The following is a 16,701-nucleotide window of genomic DNA, read 5'->3' as shown; positions in this document are numbered from 1 at the left end:
CAAAGTAAGAAAAAAAATTAACATAATTTATCTACCCCTTTATTTATTTTCTCCTAGCTGAAAAAAAGGTAGGAAATAGATTTTGATTGGTACATTAAAATTTTCTTTTCTGCGAGGAAGAAAGGAATTTCTTAAAGAAGTTTTTAATGGAATGTATTTTCTTGCGAAGTTCCTCTTTTACTTTTTGGCATCCCTCCAGGTGATAAGGCAGTAAAATAATTTTGGAATACCATTAGTTTTCCTTATAATAAATAAAGCACTTCCTATTCTCTATACAAAATTGCTTTATTTTTAAAAGTTCATTAATGTTTTTATATCTTGCCAGCAGAAATTTAAATTGATATTGATATTAGTCTTGTTCGCAGAAGTTTAGTAAATATATCAAGAGCTTCTTCCTTCGTGTTTTCTCCAGAAAATTTTTAAATCTTTCGATTTTTTTAACGTTTTTTAGAAACTGCTGATATTTCAGTAGCTTTGAAAAAGTCATAAAAATGTGTGCTCTCTGATTTTACTGAGGTATATATACCAATTAATATTATTTACAGTTTAAATACCAGTTATTAGATCTATAGGATCAAATTGGCTGAAATTTATTTCGTTGATTAACGCCTTTTCTGTTAAGAAATTTAAAAAAAAAAAAAAAAAAAGCAGGTATTAGCTGCCGTCAGTCTCTTACGTCTTGTTACATGAAACATTTGTTTTTAACTGAGAACGGATGCGTATTATATAATAATTAGCTTTGAAAAACACCATAGCGCTTTTTCCCCCCTCCTCTTCTCTCAAAATCCGTGGCATTGAGGCAGTGAAAAAAAAAAAAAAGAGCGTTTTATTTTGAGAATGATTTGGTATCCCTCTTTTAACCCTTTAAAGGGCCATTTTTTTCTAGTCATATTATGTTAAAATATGTTTAGGCTTGAAATTAGTATAAGAAAAGGGATTCATTTAGCTTATTAGATAAATTTAATTTGATTAATTAATTAATTTGGTTAATTAATAATTAAGTATCAAATTAAGACACATCATTTTATGTAAAATAAAGAACTAAAGCATCTAAGTTTCTGTCTTTCTAAAAAAAATTGTCAGAACTTATGCCAACCTACATAAATTCATACAAAGATTGATAAATTTTGTGGGAAGCATACTTCCCACAGCCCTAGAAAGGATTAAATGAGAAAATAATAGTGCCTTTTAATTAAATCAAAGTTAGATTTTCTGAATAGTGCTTATAAATAACATCTACTGAAAATAGATTACCAGCATATCGTTAACTAACATTCGAATTTCATAAACATTAAAAAAAAAAACTTACTGCTGTATTTCGGCACCTCCTTTTAGTTACAAATTTAAAATCATTCTTTTTTAATTCAGCAGTGCTAATAAAAAGAATAAATAATTTTACAAGTAATTTTGTTCGGTACATATTTTTAGAAAAATATAAATTATTGGAAATCAAGGCGATTTTTTTTCAATTATGGTTGCTTATTGTTATTGAACATTTCGAAAGAATATCATATTGCCAATGATTCGTGTTCCCAATTTTTTCATGAACGTGGCTTCGTGTCGATTCGTAATCAATATTTTAAGAAGCCGTGAATACTTCGTTACATTCTAAACATTTGAATTCATATTGTTTTCAAAGGCAATTATGAAGAAATGCTGATAAAAATAAACTATATATTATGTCGTTGTATGAACCATACAACATGTTGATTAAATTCTTCAAGCTGTAAATATTCTGTCAAAAAAAAGAAGAAGAAAAAAAGAAAAACTCGTTAATTTCTTGTATCATCATATCTCCGAATTGGAATTTCGCATAACTTAATATAACCTAAATGACTTCTTTTCCGAAAATTCCATCCTGTGCTTCATCAGTGATTGTATACAGTCTGCTCAGTTCCTTTGTGCGTTTTGATGTTTTGTTGAAAAATGCCTTTTGATAATTTCCGTTTCTCATTGATGAAACCCGTGGTGTTTATGAGCTTGTCAGATTCAGCCTTTACACTCAACTGAATCTCGAGCCAGTGAGAATATAAATAGAAATCGTTGAATCCAATTCACCGTGCTCCCGAAATAGTCGACTCATTTGAAGGTAACCAAACATTGGCTCGTTTTGGCTCCTGACCCACAACTCTTCGTTCCTGACCCCATTGTAAAAAAGTAAGTGAAAGTGTTATTGCCCCCCCCCCTTCCTTCCTCTTCGCCCTCCCTCTCTCTCTATTGCCCTTGTTTGTTCTGTTATCAATTGTTTTTCGCTCCAGACGACCATTGGAACATAAGGGAATACCCGTATCTCCGCGAATAGCAAACTACGCCTTCTTTAACATTTGCTGTCCAACTTTCTACCTGTTTGTGCTACTTGTACAGAAGTTGCTTATAAACCTGCATGCTTATAAAATAAGTCATGTAGTAGCTTTTTTCAGTGTAAAAAATGTGAGTACGCATGCCCATTATTCAGATCTCTGGATGTAAACAACCCGTTTGTTATCTTTATCCATTTTTTTTATCTTTCATTTCATTGCCTTTCTCGACGATACATTTTAAATTTTTTTTACATCTCCCCCCACACCTCTTTATTATTTAGCAGTTTGAAACTTTATGGTATGACCTTGAGAGTACATTAACCTAAAGTTTAAGGTTGAACGAATTGCTTTAATTTTTTGAAGAGAGCGATTGAATAATGTGAATAATATTTTTGGGATACATTTCTTCAGTTTTGAAAAAAGAAAGAAGAGAAAATGTCATCTCTTTTATGAATTTATGTAATTTATTTCTTTTTTGTTCTCCGTATTATATTCTATTAAATAAACACTTTTCAAAATTTAAAGCGCGCGCGAGTGTGTGTGTGCGTGTTTAAATTGTATAATGTCGAGAAAATATATTCTTTTTTTTTCCAAAGAATATTTTTAATTCAGCCATTAAATTGTTAATGTCAGTTTTATCTGGCATCGAAAAACTTACAGCAATACAAAAAATGTTTATCCCTTTCTGGGAAAAATTTTAAAAAGACAACTTTTTTTTTCTTCTTTGCATGCAATTTTAAAAACCGATTTTATGTACTGCTATTTCTTTACCAGGATTAGCAGATACGATTGTTAAACATTTCACTCTCATTTCTTTTGGAAATGTAAACCACGTGTAATCTTACTGATAACTGTCTTACTATCTGCGCATTTTTCGATGATAGACCAACATTTTCTTTCTTTTAGGATAACATTCCAGGCCAAATATATAGATATTGCTTAAAATGTTATTTTCGTGATTCCTTTTGTTTTCTATTTCAAAATCGAATGAAAGTAAAATTTTTAAAAGTAAATATTTTATAGCTTTCAGTGTTAAAAAAATATATATAAGCTAAAGATGCAATTGCGTTTGCAAAGTCATATATGATAGATTTAAAAAATGATATAAATATCTATTAAGCATTCTATTTTCGAAATATATTTGGAAAGTATGCGATTTCTAAATATGTAAGGAAATATTTACCAACTCATCATTCCATTTACTGGGAACTCAATTTCTATTCTGTAATCTAATGACTTTTATCATATGATTTCATCTTTTTAGTTTTAGTTGAAGATATATGCTGGAGATATCTTACGATCTCATTTTCATCATAGATTTACGTGTATCTTTCGTATCAAGATTATTATCTACCGAATAAACTTGTCACTTTTATTTTTCGTGTAAAAAAAATGAGCCGACGTCATTTGTAAAGGAAGTTAGATATATATATATATACATATACATAATATGAAAGAATAGAGAGAAGGTGGGAGGGGATGTTAGCGTATCATTGAAAAGTATGCAGACTCAACATAGAATAATCTATTTTTGAAGACTTCTGCGATATGTTTTTATGCAAAAAACATTTTATCAAATTTTCGAAAATGCGTGAATTAATTTCAGTGAGATTTGAAATTTTAACTAAATATAACAGGTTCAGGTTACAAATAAATTACTGTACTTAATTAATCGATTGAAAATTGTACAACTTTCAAACTGCTTATTTCTTATGACTAGTTATTCAAACCGGGATTTTGGTTCATGCTTTAAAGAAAACGATTTACATTTAAAGAAACGATATATAATATGTATAATAATGCGAATATATTAATATATATACGCATCTTGGATGTTTTCAGTATCGTTTGCAGTATCGCAAATAACGATATTTTTTCTCGTTTCTTTAAAACAACAGAATTTTTAAAAAGATTTTTGAATATTTTCTTTAGATAGATATTTCAATACACGATTATTTAAAGAACTGAGTCGCCACATTTTTTATAATAGTTAGAGGAGAGAGAGTAGATTTTATTTTTGTTATTGTTAATTAAAAAAATATGGAAGGAAAAAAAATCTAAAGGAAGCCGTGGAGAGAAAATTTTTTTGATACGATGAAATTATTTCACTGAATGCACTAAGATATGGATAATTTTTCTTCCATCTCATTCATTTATTGAGTCTTATGTACATATAATGCAGGTTTATCTTCATTTTCTATATTCATGTAATAGAAAAATTGCTCCTTAAAAATCTTAAACATATTTAAAAACATTTTGAAGATTTTTTTCCCTTTTATTTTCTGATAAAGTGTTAATACATAGTCATGATTATGAAGCTTATTAAATTCTGGTAGGGTATTATGTAAAATATTATAGTTCTTTCTGGAAAAGACAAAGCACGTCTACCATTTACAACGTAATATGTTCGAATATTTTTGCGGTTTCTTTTGATTGTATTTTAATATTCGTGTAAAATTGAAAACATCACCGCTGTCTTTGTCGGTGTCTCGTTTTGCTTTTGTGATTTATTTCCAAAATATTCTTTTATTCATTTTTACTCTTTTCAGTGCCCATGCTCACGATTTAAACAAGTTGATCGATTTTTGTTCTGATAATTTCATAAAAACTATTACCTCTGATTTCATTAGTTTTCTCGTAGCAATCTTTCATTAGTAGTCTCGTAGTAATCTTATTAAAAAAAAAAAAATTCACGAATGCATTTGAAAATTTCCATTTCAATTCGTAGGACTGGAAGTATTGCTGAGAGGGGTTTGTAACACTCGTCGTAACGCAGCATTTGATTACATGGCAAAAGCATACGACTGGAATTTTTGATCTGTGACTACAGTTCGTTTGGCAGAGAACATTGGCTTGAAATATACTTCTTTTATTAGAAAATTTGTCCATGAATTTAAAATGTTTATTGACAGTTGATAAGAAAAATACCAATTGTGTATTTTAGAAATATTTTTTTGCAATAGCTGCTGAAATTACAATTGAAATTTTTGTAATAACTTAATTTAATAAAAAAAAAAAGTTCTTCAAAGATAAATTTTACATTTTATTTCTAAAATCTCTTAATAATTATGGACTTTCACATTTGTTGTGGTTGAATCTGTGGCTCGAAACCGAAAGACAAATTCTCAAATAATATTTAATTAAAGAGTTTATTTTATATTCTAAGTTGCCTTTCTCCATAACTTTTCGTTTCCTGTTAATCATCTTTTCGTAACCTGTTAATCATTCGGGTGGAGTAGTTATCAAAGAATGTTTTTGAATATCATTCTGTTTTAGTTACCAAATATCAATCGTAATTTGCACACATGTTGTACATCTTCAATCATTTTTTTTAATTATGATGTGAGCCATATTTAAGTGTATTCGCTATACAATGTGCACAAATATTGTTTATTCCTAGTTTTTATTCGGGTTTTTATTTCAAGTTTATTCAAAACTATGAAAAATATAATAACATTTTTAAATAAGAAACAATAAATAGTTTGGAAATGACAAAATATACATTCAGCCTTTCAAATAAGAACTCTTGTATTATAGCAAAATTCATATTTTGGCTCGACATCAGAGCTACTCATCTCATTAATATCTTTTTACCATCTTAGTCATTTCTTTCTTTTTCTCTTAAACTTTCCTACCAGAGATGGAACTTCATTACGGCTAGTATCAAAAAGAAACCTGTGAACAGATGAATAGCCTATCCCTCTTGCAGTCCATGTCAGATTTCCCATTTACGAGCGATCCCAAAAGAGCTGCATAATCATTTCCCGAGACATCAAATTAATGTCACTGTTAAGTGAATTTTTTCCCCCTCCCTCTCTGCACTATGACTAAAATGAGCTGGCAGCTGCGCGTGTTCGCTCATTCGTGTAAACGGTAGCCATCTAAAATACATCTAGATAATCGTTTCGGTGAAAACAAGTTATCAATATACATTTTTGCGCAACTATTCTCTTGCAGGGAACCAACAATGATATCATTCAGCATTCTGGAAGGGCATGTGCTTTTCTCAACCGCTTGCTGGGTTGATTTAAGCCACTTAAGAAGTAATTGATCTACCTCTGTTTTCAGATGAGTAATAAATGAAGGTTTTGTTTAACATTTTAAGATAGAACGCAAGAACTTGCGCATTCAAGCTCTTTCCTTACGTAATGCTTTTTGTAGTTCTCAAAATTTATTGTGTTGGGAATCTTATGTAGTATATATATTTCGAATTAATTTTTCTCGTGGTTATCGTATTTCTTTCCATATTTTACATTTGAGACGTCTTGCTAGAATTTTAAAGCATTACTGCAATCGTGATATGCTCTTATAATGAATGTTCTTAGTAATGTAAATGTCATTTGATTTTACAAAGCTAGCATATATTGTTCACAGCGCATTGTATGTTGAAGTTGCATTTGTTTGGGTCCAATATCCAGCATCTATTGCTAATGCCGTAGAGAAAGATAGCATTGACAATCTAGCATTTTTGGCCGTATAAAAAAATACTGATTAGTTGGGGTTTTTTTTTTTTTTTAAATGATATTCCATCTTTTATATTGAGATCGACGTAATGTAAAGACGTTATTTTTCTAGTATTTCAAATATCTGAGAAATTCTGAACGTGATGTATCAGTACTGCTATTTGGGAAAATAAATTATTAGCACGTCGTTATGATTCTAATATTCTGTAATAACATAATTGAATACTTCATTTCAGTACATTATAGTCAATGTAACTGGAGCCATTTTAAAGAATATTAGAATTAGAAAAAAAAATTAAGACAATTTTTTTAATATTGATTTTTAAAAAAAAAAATATTATGGTTTCTAAAGATAGCTTCTTTTATTCTTTGTATGAAAAAACATAAGGAATTACACCCTTTGCTTGCTCCGCTCCCCCTAGAATCGCGTTGTTTTTCTTTTGAGAAAAGAATAGAGTAAAGAATATGAAATTATAAATACATTTATTACTAGAAGTAAATTTAAATCATTTCAAAATGTATCTACTTCTGACATTAATTTTTCAATTCTGTTGCCAAAAACTAAAGTAGTTATATTCTCTTATATCCTTGCGAGATATATAATTATTGATTGAAACATTGGTTAGTAAATCCCCGGCGGATTCAGCAACCCCTCCCCCTTTTTTTTTTTCCATTGTGATTATTTTCCACTTGAACTTTCTTCTTTTCCCCAGGTCAGACAAAAAGAACAGAATCTGTCTTAATTCCACTTCTAGACTCCTATAGCTCGAAAACTCTCCGTACACAAAAACACCATCTCCGTCAAAAAGATAACACCTATTTCATTTACTTCGACTGGAATGATTCTTCAGCATTTTCCGTAGCCTCTCGATTCCGACGATTTCGATTTATAATCTAAATTGATCCACTCCCCCCCCCCCCTTTATATTACCCAACTGGGGAAAGAAAAGAAAAAAAATAATAATAAAGCTGAGACAAGCATATAAACAATCCGAACTGTTGTCAAATGACAATTAACTATTTCTTTCTAATTTCGCGTTGAACATGTTAATGTCATTACAAATATGTGCATGTATCGGTACCTGCAAGCAACTTCAGAAAAAATGTGCAAATCAAGATTCATGTGGGCTGCTCTTATGATGTTTCTATACTTTCTTTAAAATAAAATCTGTTTTACATGAAAAAAACACTTAGTTTTAATGAAATAAGAACGCAGATGATGGTTGAGAGATTATCATTTTCGGCATTGTCACTTTCTGAGAACGATATATGGATAATTATTTTAGATTAAATGTTAGTATGAATTTGCATCAAACATAAATTAAAATTTGTCGATTATAACAACATAACATAATTAATAAATTAGTTGAGATTCTCCAGTAAGAGAAATACATGTTGAAATTGATCTCCTGTAAATATTTTTGTCACCATCCAGCTGACATTGTATGATACATCGAATTTTCCAAAAGAATTCCTATTCAAGAACTGTTTTAATAAATCATTACATGACATTTATTTTTATATTCTGGTGTAACAGTGAATGTTCTAAAAGACACATACCTTTTGGAAAATTTATGCTTGAAATAATAAAAATACTTGCGCAGAAATTCAGCTTTCTGGGTTGCCGTTTTATTGATTTTTAAAAACGACAACAAAGATGAATATGTGCTCCCTTTATTCCTTGGCGCTCATCTAGAACAACTTTTGGCAGTGACACAAAATGTGGCATAAAAGAAACCTTAATTAATTTTATTGTTAAAAATTACCATTTGAGCCAAGTAATGAATTCCTTTTCAAAATAAAACGTAATTTTGACTGTCAGCTTTCTGTGAATTTTTTAAAAATTTAGTTTCAGTTTTTAATGTGTTCTATTGTTCATTTGAAAAATGGCAAAGATGTACACAAATTAGAGTTTAATAATAGTGTTAATAAATGTGGCCCTAAAATGAAAGTAATGATTTTGCATTCTTTTCTTGGAAATGTTCAGACGTGCCTATACTCCATTTCTTATGCCTCTTGCTTGGCTGCTTTTGGTAATTTATTTTTATGAAAACTTAGATTTTTTTTTTTATTTATTTATTTCGATGTCAATTCTATATCTTACGTTAATGTGAAATATGACGATGAATAAATCGATAGATTGTTGTTTTATTTTACTTCATATTCAATAGTTTTATTTCTGTTGAGTTTCTTTCCCCCCCCCCCTTTTTTTCCCAAGTGGAGCATGTAGTTTTAAATTAAGATATACATTGTTAGGAACATATCCTTGCATCTCTCCCAAGAGGAATCTGAACACTAACACACAGATTTTAGTCCCTTCCCCTCTTAAAAATGCCTGGATTCGCCCCTTTAGCCATGCGTGAAGTGCGAGAGCGTGACTAGATGAACGGAAAGCATGTATACAACGCCTACGTAAGAATGACGTCATTTAAAATCGATCTGCCGTCATGGTTTGCTAATCATCCTGACCGAAGTTGGTAGACATATTGGGCCACCGAAATATTTATACAGACTTAATTAGAAATAGTTCAGGTATAGATTTCTATGCTTACTATAATTATACCGAATTTTAAAACGACTAAAGCTTTGAACTGCTTTGGTTTTCAAATTTGAATTTTTGAGTTTGCTGCTAATTCATTCACCTCAGTATTAATCTTTTCTGGGGAATATAATTTGAGATACCGGGATTTATTTTAGATATTGTTAATATGCCCCAAAATAATGATCTAATAAAAAAAAATGTTTAATGGAATTTTGCTATGCCTTTAAATTGTAGCTCTTTTTCACTATAATATTAATTCTGATTCAAAGACATTGAAAACAGAATCGTTCTTATAAGAACTACAGGAATCATCTTTGAACAATTAAAAGAAAAATTACACATGTATGATTGTGATTAAGTCCAATTAGTCTAACTGACTTCGGGCAGCTAATTGAATCCATTTCTTCTGTTCAATAATTATTGAATTCTTTCATAGAGGATATACATGACTTCTTTTTTTATCATGTATTTTCAAATCGAAATAACTTAGCCAATTAAAATAGGTCATCAGCATTTGAAAAGAATTTTGTTTCCCAGCTTTTCTTAGCGACGATGGAATCCAAAACAAAAAAAACTTACTGGTAATTTATGCACTGCTCTAAATTGTCTGTCTATTCATCCGACTTAAACGTAAACATTAAGTTTATGCTATGGTATGCCGATTTCGGAATTTTGATAAAATTGCTATCGTTTTGTTTTTGTAATAATGATTTTGGAATCAGTTTGTCGGCTATTTTTAGCAGATTGTGCTACAGGTCTTACTCACTTGTTTACATTTTTGATTTATATTTATTATTTGATTTATTTTAACATCTGATTCACTATACTGTTTGCTTAAATATTATGTTCCATGAAAATTTTTCAACAATTTGTAGTTTTGTTGAGAAGAATTGCGAATCTACATAATTATAGGTATTTTTTGTAGTTTTGTGTGTGTGTGTGTGTGTGTGTGTGTGTGTGTGTGTGTGTGTGTGTGTGTGTGTGTGTGTGTAAATATTTTAATTTACTTCATTTATATTTTATTTGTATAAAGAAGATAAATCAAATAGAAATAAATCGTTTATTGGTTTTAATAGAAAATTCTGTATTTGATATTTATGTTTGTACGTTATTCTTAACTTTTCTTAAGGTTTTTTTTTTTTTTTAATACTAAGATTTAACAATTCTTACCAAAAAAAGAAAACGTTTTATGTAATGTTTATCTTTTTTTAAACTGAAAGCATAACGTTGAAAGGATGTTATTATTGTCAGCAAAAATTAATTTATCCTTGAAAATAAAGCATCTTTTGCTACAAACATTGATAACTTCATAGTAAATTGAAATTAACTGGCTAAAATCGATAATGTTGGGAAAACTGAAAATAGGTCACATTAAATGGTCATAAATGTTTCTACTCATACCTGGATATAGAAGAGTTTAATTAAAAAAATTCTATTAATGTATAATTTCCAATACACAGTATATCAAATTATGTTCATACATATAATTTCTAAATACATTTGACTCATATTTAGGATAATTTCATTTTATATGATGAAACATTTGTCTTTCCTTGTATTGCCAATTTGAGTCGTTATAATTACTGTAGCCAGGTTCTTAATTTATAATCCTCTAATATTTAGTAATTTATATTGTCTTATTTAAGAATTCTAATGTTTTTAATAATGAGAATTCAGTATGTTTTCATTCAAGAATTAATTTTACCTTTAGAAACCAATAGACTGTGTTCTGTTGCTGTATTATTATTAATTAAAAAACTATTTTAAAAGGTTTCTTTATTTTCCAGAAATAAAATAGCATCTTTAGTAATCATTTGTCCCTGGTAGATATATTAAGTAATAATAATAAGCAAGAATTATTGTAATGATAGATTGCTCATTTATGTTAGAAAGATTCTAGTTCTCATTGTATAACATATCTGCTAATGCCCTCTAATTAATCTTTGTTTTCATTTGCGTTGAGAGGAAGTCCTTATATTAATTCTGAAGGCTGAATCTATCTAAACCTTTTTTTATCGTAGTATTCAATTTAGCTCAGGACTTTTTTTCAAAAATAAAGAAATGCATCACTGTCATTTTGACCTTTGCTTTAGAATACTAGTAAATAAATTTAAAAATGCTTCATAAATTAAACAGTAAGAACTTTTTTAATATTTTCATAATCTTTATATTTAATTTTAATGCATGTATATAGTTTTTTTTAAATGTTCTTTTTAAAAAAGTATAAGTATATTTATATGTAAGCATATGAAAAATAAGTAACTAAAAATCAAACATTTTCATTAAATGTATGGATTTTCTTAAATTATTTTATAGGAATGTGTATTTTTTGATATCACTTAAAATTTCAATAAAAAAATTGTTCTCACTTATCTCTTGTAACTTTAAAGGTTTTTTATTTGAAGAGATTTATCTACAGGTGATAAAATGTAAGTAATTCCTTATTAAATTGGTTATATAGATAAAAAGATGGTCCTCATATTTACAAATTTTTCATAATAATTTTTTGTTGATGTAGCAGATTTCCTGCAACTGAATGCCCTAGACCTCTAACTATTAAAACTTGTCCCTACATCATTTGCTCCTTGTTTTTAATGAAATATTAAATAGTATAATTTAATATCTTTTTAAAGTAAAATTTGTTTCTATTTTCATAATCAAGACTTATTAGCATAATGTTTTTATGCTGGCATATTCGCTATAAATTGTGTAATATAAATAGAGAAGTCATTGTACACTTTTTGCTAAAATGGATAAAGTCAACATAGATAAGTCAAGCTGACAGTATTGTTGTTTTAAACTTTAAATTATGCAACCAAACTTCCACAGTTAAGTCATCTATTCACTTTTCTATTGAAGGGAGGAGAAAGGACCTTGTTATAATTTGTAAAATTATGACATTTAAATCTTTCAGAGAATCCAAGATCTTAAAGAATATAATTTGTAAAGGCAAAGTTTATTATCAGTTTTGAGATTTTTATTCCTAGTTTTTGTCAATTTATATTATTCTAGATTGCGATATAATTTTAAACTTCACAAACCAAACTGATATTCATTAGAACAAAAACTTAAATAAAATTATAAAATTAATTTGGATTTGTTTAGAATCAGGATGAATGTAAGTAATGAGATCTGTTATTATCAGAAGTGGATTATTCAGGTGAGGCGAAATTGACTCGGAAAGACTTAAAAAGACTTCAGTAATTAAACGAAAGCAGCACTAAGAAAAGAAAGTAAAAGGTGTAACTAATTTTTGTTAAATTCTAAAATACTCGATAAATCCATGAATAAAAATTTCTTAATTATTCATTTCATACCTGCCATTTAATTCCTTCTATGCAGATATTTGTGCATTTATAAAAGTCATTTAGTTTCAGTTATTTTAATTTTTGATTATATTCTTAAAATAAAAAATTTGCATTGGAATGCTTGAATATTAAAATCTATAACAGCTGCTTTATTCCATCATAAATTTTTAATCTTTCTTTTCCTTTTAGATGTCCCTCCTTCAGAACAAGAGGAATTATTCATCCGAAAACTTTTACAGTGTGCTGTGGTTTTTGATTTCATGGACCCAGTTTCAGACTTAAAAGGCAAAGAAATAAAACGGGCAACGTTAAATGAGTTGGTAGATTACATTACTGCTGGGAAAGGTGTGCTAACAGAACCTGTTTATCCAGAAATCATTCGAATGGTAATTCCTTATATCTGTATTTTATTAGCAAGTTAATTATTAGATAATTATTTTAGATAGCACGATTAGATAATCATTTTCAGTTTATCAGTGTTAAAAGTAAGTTCTAGTATATTATATATTTCCTAAATTGTAGTTAAAAGAGCGTAAGATCTTTCTATAATTTTACTGATACTGATTCAAGAAAATTTTTTATTGAATTGTGTTTATTGTTTGAGCATTTTATTTAGCGATGCATAAATTAAAAGCAGCCAAAATTTGCTGACAAAAACCTCTTGAAATCACATAGTGAGATTTTCAAAGAAGCTCACTGTTTTGTAATTGTTTTCTGAAACTCTTTTCAGCTTTTATAAAAATTCTAGATTAAAATATTCTTTAAGGTAAGTCTTATTATTGATATTGTTGCTTGTTGTGCATAAATTTTCTGCTTTTAAATTTAAATAGTTAAGCAATATGTTAAGCTAGTTTCTACTGTATTTCTTTACTGTGAAATTATTTTTGTTTAGTTCTTTATTAATCTTATTTAGTAAACTACTTTTGCTCTTTCTTTTCTTTAAAACTATAAGCAAGCACTCTCAATACATAAGATTTTGATAGCATTTAATCAAGAATTTTTTTTAATTTTTTGGTTTCTTATACTAAAAGGGTGGGGGAAGGGATGGGTTTTCTTAAGCTTCTGTTTTACAATTTGCTGCCTGTTTAATTTTTATTGCAAGAATGACATTTTTCGTGTACAGAATATATGCTTAAATATTTCAGATCTTATTTTGAGAATTCAGATGCTCGAAATAAGTTCGTTCTGAAAAAGTTTGTTCTAAAATATTATTATATGAATTCAATTATTTGAACACGTATATAATGTGAAAAATGTCATTTACATTCAATCGTTCAAGTTCTTGTTAATTAAAAAAAAAATTAAGAAAAGAAATGCTTTATTCTAGATAAAGTGAATGATGCAGCGATTCTGTGGAAATTTATTTAGACAATTCAGAAATACTTTCTTCTGAAATGGTTTTTAAATTAGATGGAAGCTAGATAATATATAAAAGAATAAATATCTAAACATGAAGGCGTTATTAAAAATTTGTCACGAAGAAAATTTTAAAATACATTTTATCCTTTTTGGGATAGAAATTGGGGTATCTGAAGTTAAAACACAATTTTCACAGTATATGAATCGGATTTCTTCTGATACTTATTTTTAAGAAACATTGTATTTCTTTATTATTACTATGATGTGTACTTATTTTAAATATAATCCTTCCCTTAATTTCCAATGCAAGTCTTCCCTGTTTGTTGTTGATATCTGAAAACTTTTAATTGATATCATTTTCTTTTTGCTGCTAATGTGGTGGTGATGGGACTCTTCTAGCAATCTAGAAGTTTTGATCCTTATTATAATCATTGTTTTAATAGCTTTAATCATTAAAATCTTTGGTTTATGAAAACAGTATTAGAATAAAATAAAATTTTAGTGATAAGTGTATTATACCTTAAAAAAATAAGATAGAATATTTCATATATTTTTCAGGGCCTTGATTAAATTGTATTTACTGAAGAAATAAAACTGGCCAGAAATTTCATCATTCTTTTTTTGAAACCATTTTTACATGCATATCTGTCAAATTCAATATTTCTCTTTGTAATTGATTTTTCCATATTAAGTTTAATATTGTGTTAAAAAATTGAATTGAAAATTTGAATTCCCTTGCAATTTCATTTGTAAATTTATTTCCTGTGGTAATAAAAAAAATTTTTTAAATATTATTTATAATTTGTTCATATTTTTAAATTTTTGTAATATTTATAAGATTATTTTTATTTCTTTCAGATCGCTTGCAATTTATTTCGCACACTGCCACCTAGTGAAAATCCCGATTTCGATCCTGAAGAGGATGACCCAACTCTTGAAGCCTCTTGGCCACACCTACAGGTTCGACAATTTCTAGACTTCATATATGTTCTTTTATTTAATGAAAGTAAAATTTATCAGTGTGTTTGGTTTTTATTTCCCAATTTTCACCTTACAAAGTTAATGTTAATAACCAGTTTCTAAAATATTTTTCTCTCTGCTCATAAGCTTTTTACTTTTATATTGCCACCTTTTCTTTTTAAAACTTCTGGAATTTTCTTTTACTACTTTATTGTATGCTAGACCTCTTGCTGTGTATATCAAGTTATTTTTCATTTCAAATAATCTGAAAAGAAACTAAGATGGTTAAATTTATCTGACATGAAAGATAAATCTTAATATTGGACAAAATTCTTGCCATGTAAGTATTCAAAATCTGTTAGCCTCTTATCATTTTATTATTTTTTTCTATGTGCCTTAAATTAGTAACAACATTCCTCATATTTTGAAGATGAGTTATTCTCCATTCCATGGAAAATTAATCTCTGAAGGAGTAATATATTTGGAAGTACATATTATGTATTTAAATAGACTAAACTATAGAATAGTTTAAGAATCATCTGAAGAAAAATTACTTTACTAAATTCTTTAGTAAAACCTTTTAATTAATATTGAAAAAAAAAAACATTTGTTTATTTGTAGTATTAGTTTTAATTTTTTTTTTTAATTGGTAAAGTAAATCTCTAAATAACACCTGAAATGCACAAAAATTTATATTTCAATAAATAAACTAATTGAGATACTTCTAAATTTAAATGAAAAATTTTTAAAGGTCTTAAATGATTCATCTTTATCAGAATCTTTCAACTACAGTACAGGTGTTTTAATCATTACTAAGATCAACATAACAGTTCATAAAAGCTACATGTTCAATGAATCTAGAAATCCTGCAAGTATGGAAAGCCCCATTAATTCATCCTTTACTTTTGGCTGGTTGAATAAATCCAGCTGTCTCTTTGTTTCTTTTATGCGAAATTCATGGCTAAGAATACGCTTAACAATGGTATCTTCACTTAAAGTTCTACAAGCACATTTAAATAAATCTAGAACATTGTGCATAGAAATTTTCTTTGATAATTCACTAGCACCTTCCATTCATCCGTTTGAAAAATAACATTTTGCTAAGCATATTGTATATGTTTTGATTTGAGGTAGAGTAATTTTGTGTGCTTTATGGATCGTGTTATTAAAAGTAAGAATTTTCTAAAGATCCAAATTCTATTGTCTCTCAACTTTGGAAAAGAAAGGTCCATTTTTATTTCCATCATTATTTTTGAGTGCGTGCACTTCTGTTTTTTTTTTTTTTTTTTTCCCTTCCCTTTTTAATAAAATGTTCAAAATCAGAGAGATGAAAGGAATTGATTTCATTACTATTGAATGGGTGACTGCCCTTATTGCTCAAAGATGTGGAGTGGCTATTTATTGGGATTTTTTTAGAATATGAACAAAAGTGGCTGTTGAGAGAAGTGACTACTTTGTGGGAATGATTGATTAAAGGTTTTTCTTTATTATCCTTAAGATATCAAGTTAGAAAAATACTATAAGCTTGCATGTGAAAGATCAACAAAAATTGCATTTTAATGCTGGCAGTTATAGAATTGCTCAACTCTGGAACTGTTTATTATTTGATAATGAAAATATGAATTAGTGAATTTAAAAAAACACTATTAATATCTATTTATCTAGCAGTGTGTGTTATGTTGTACCATTTGAATTGAATCATAAATTTATTCTGATTTTTATTAAATTCACAGATGATGGAAATGTAAAGTTTTTAGCTCCATTCAGAA

The 16,701-nt window shown here is 28.1% G+C and overlaps 1 protein-coding gene across 5 annotated transcripts in view; it reads left to right on the top strand.

Annotated features, from left to right (window-relative positions):
* LOC129961738 (serine/threonine-protein phosphatase 2A 56 kDa regulatory subunit epsilon isoform-like) overlaps positions 1-16,701 on the top strand; it is a 107,634-nt gene that overhangs the window by 66,469 nt on the left and 24,464 nt on the right. For 3 of the 5 annotated variants that reach the window (XM_056075291.1, XM_056075296.1, XM_056075305.1), the window contains exons 2-3: positions 12,803-12,999; positions 14,831-14,932. In XM_056075291.1, coding sequence (XP_055931266.1) covers positions 12,803-12,999; positions 14,831-14,932 — 299 coding nt within the window. Of the gene's footprint in view, positions 1-2,025; positions 2,158-2,274; positions 2,431-12,802; positions 13,000-14,830; positions 14,933-16,701 lie in introns of those variants that run through there. The other 2 variants (XM_056075322.1, XM_056075314.1) reach the window with 2 other exon arrangements.

This window comes from Argiope bruennichi, chromosome 1, assembly GCF_947563725.1.
Source record: "Argiope bruennichi chromosome 1, qqArgBrue1.1, whole genome shotgun sequence".
NCBI classification, from domain to species: Eukaryota; Metazoa; Arthropoda; class Arachnida; order Araneae; family Araneidae; genus Argiope; species Argiope bruennichi.
This window is presented reverse-complemented; position numbering and strand designations above follow the sequence as displayed.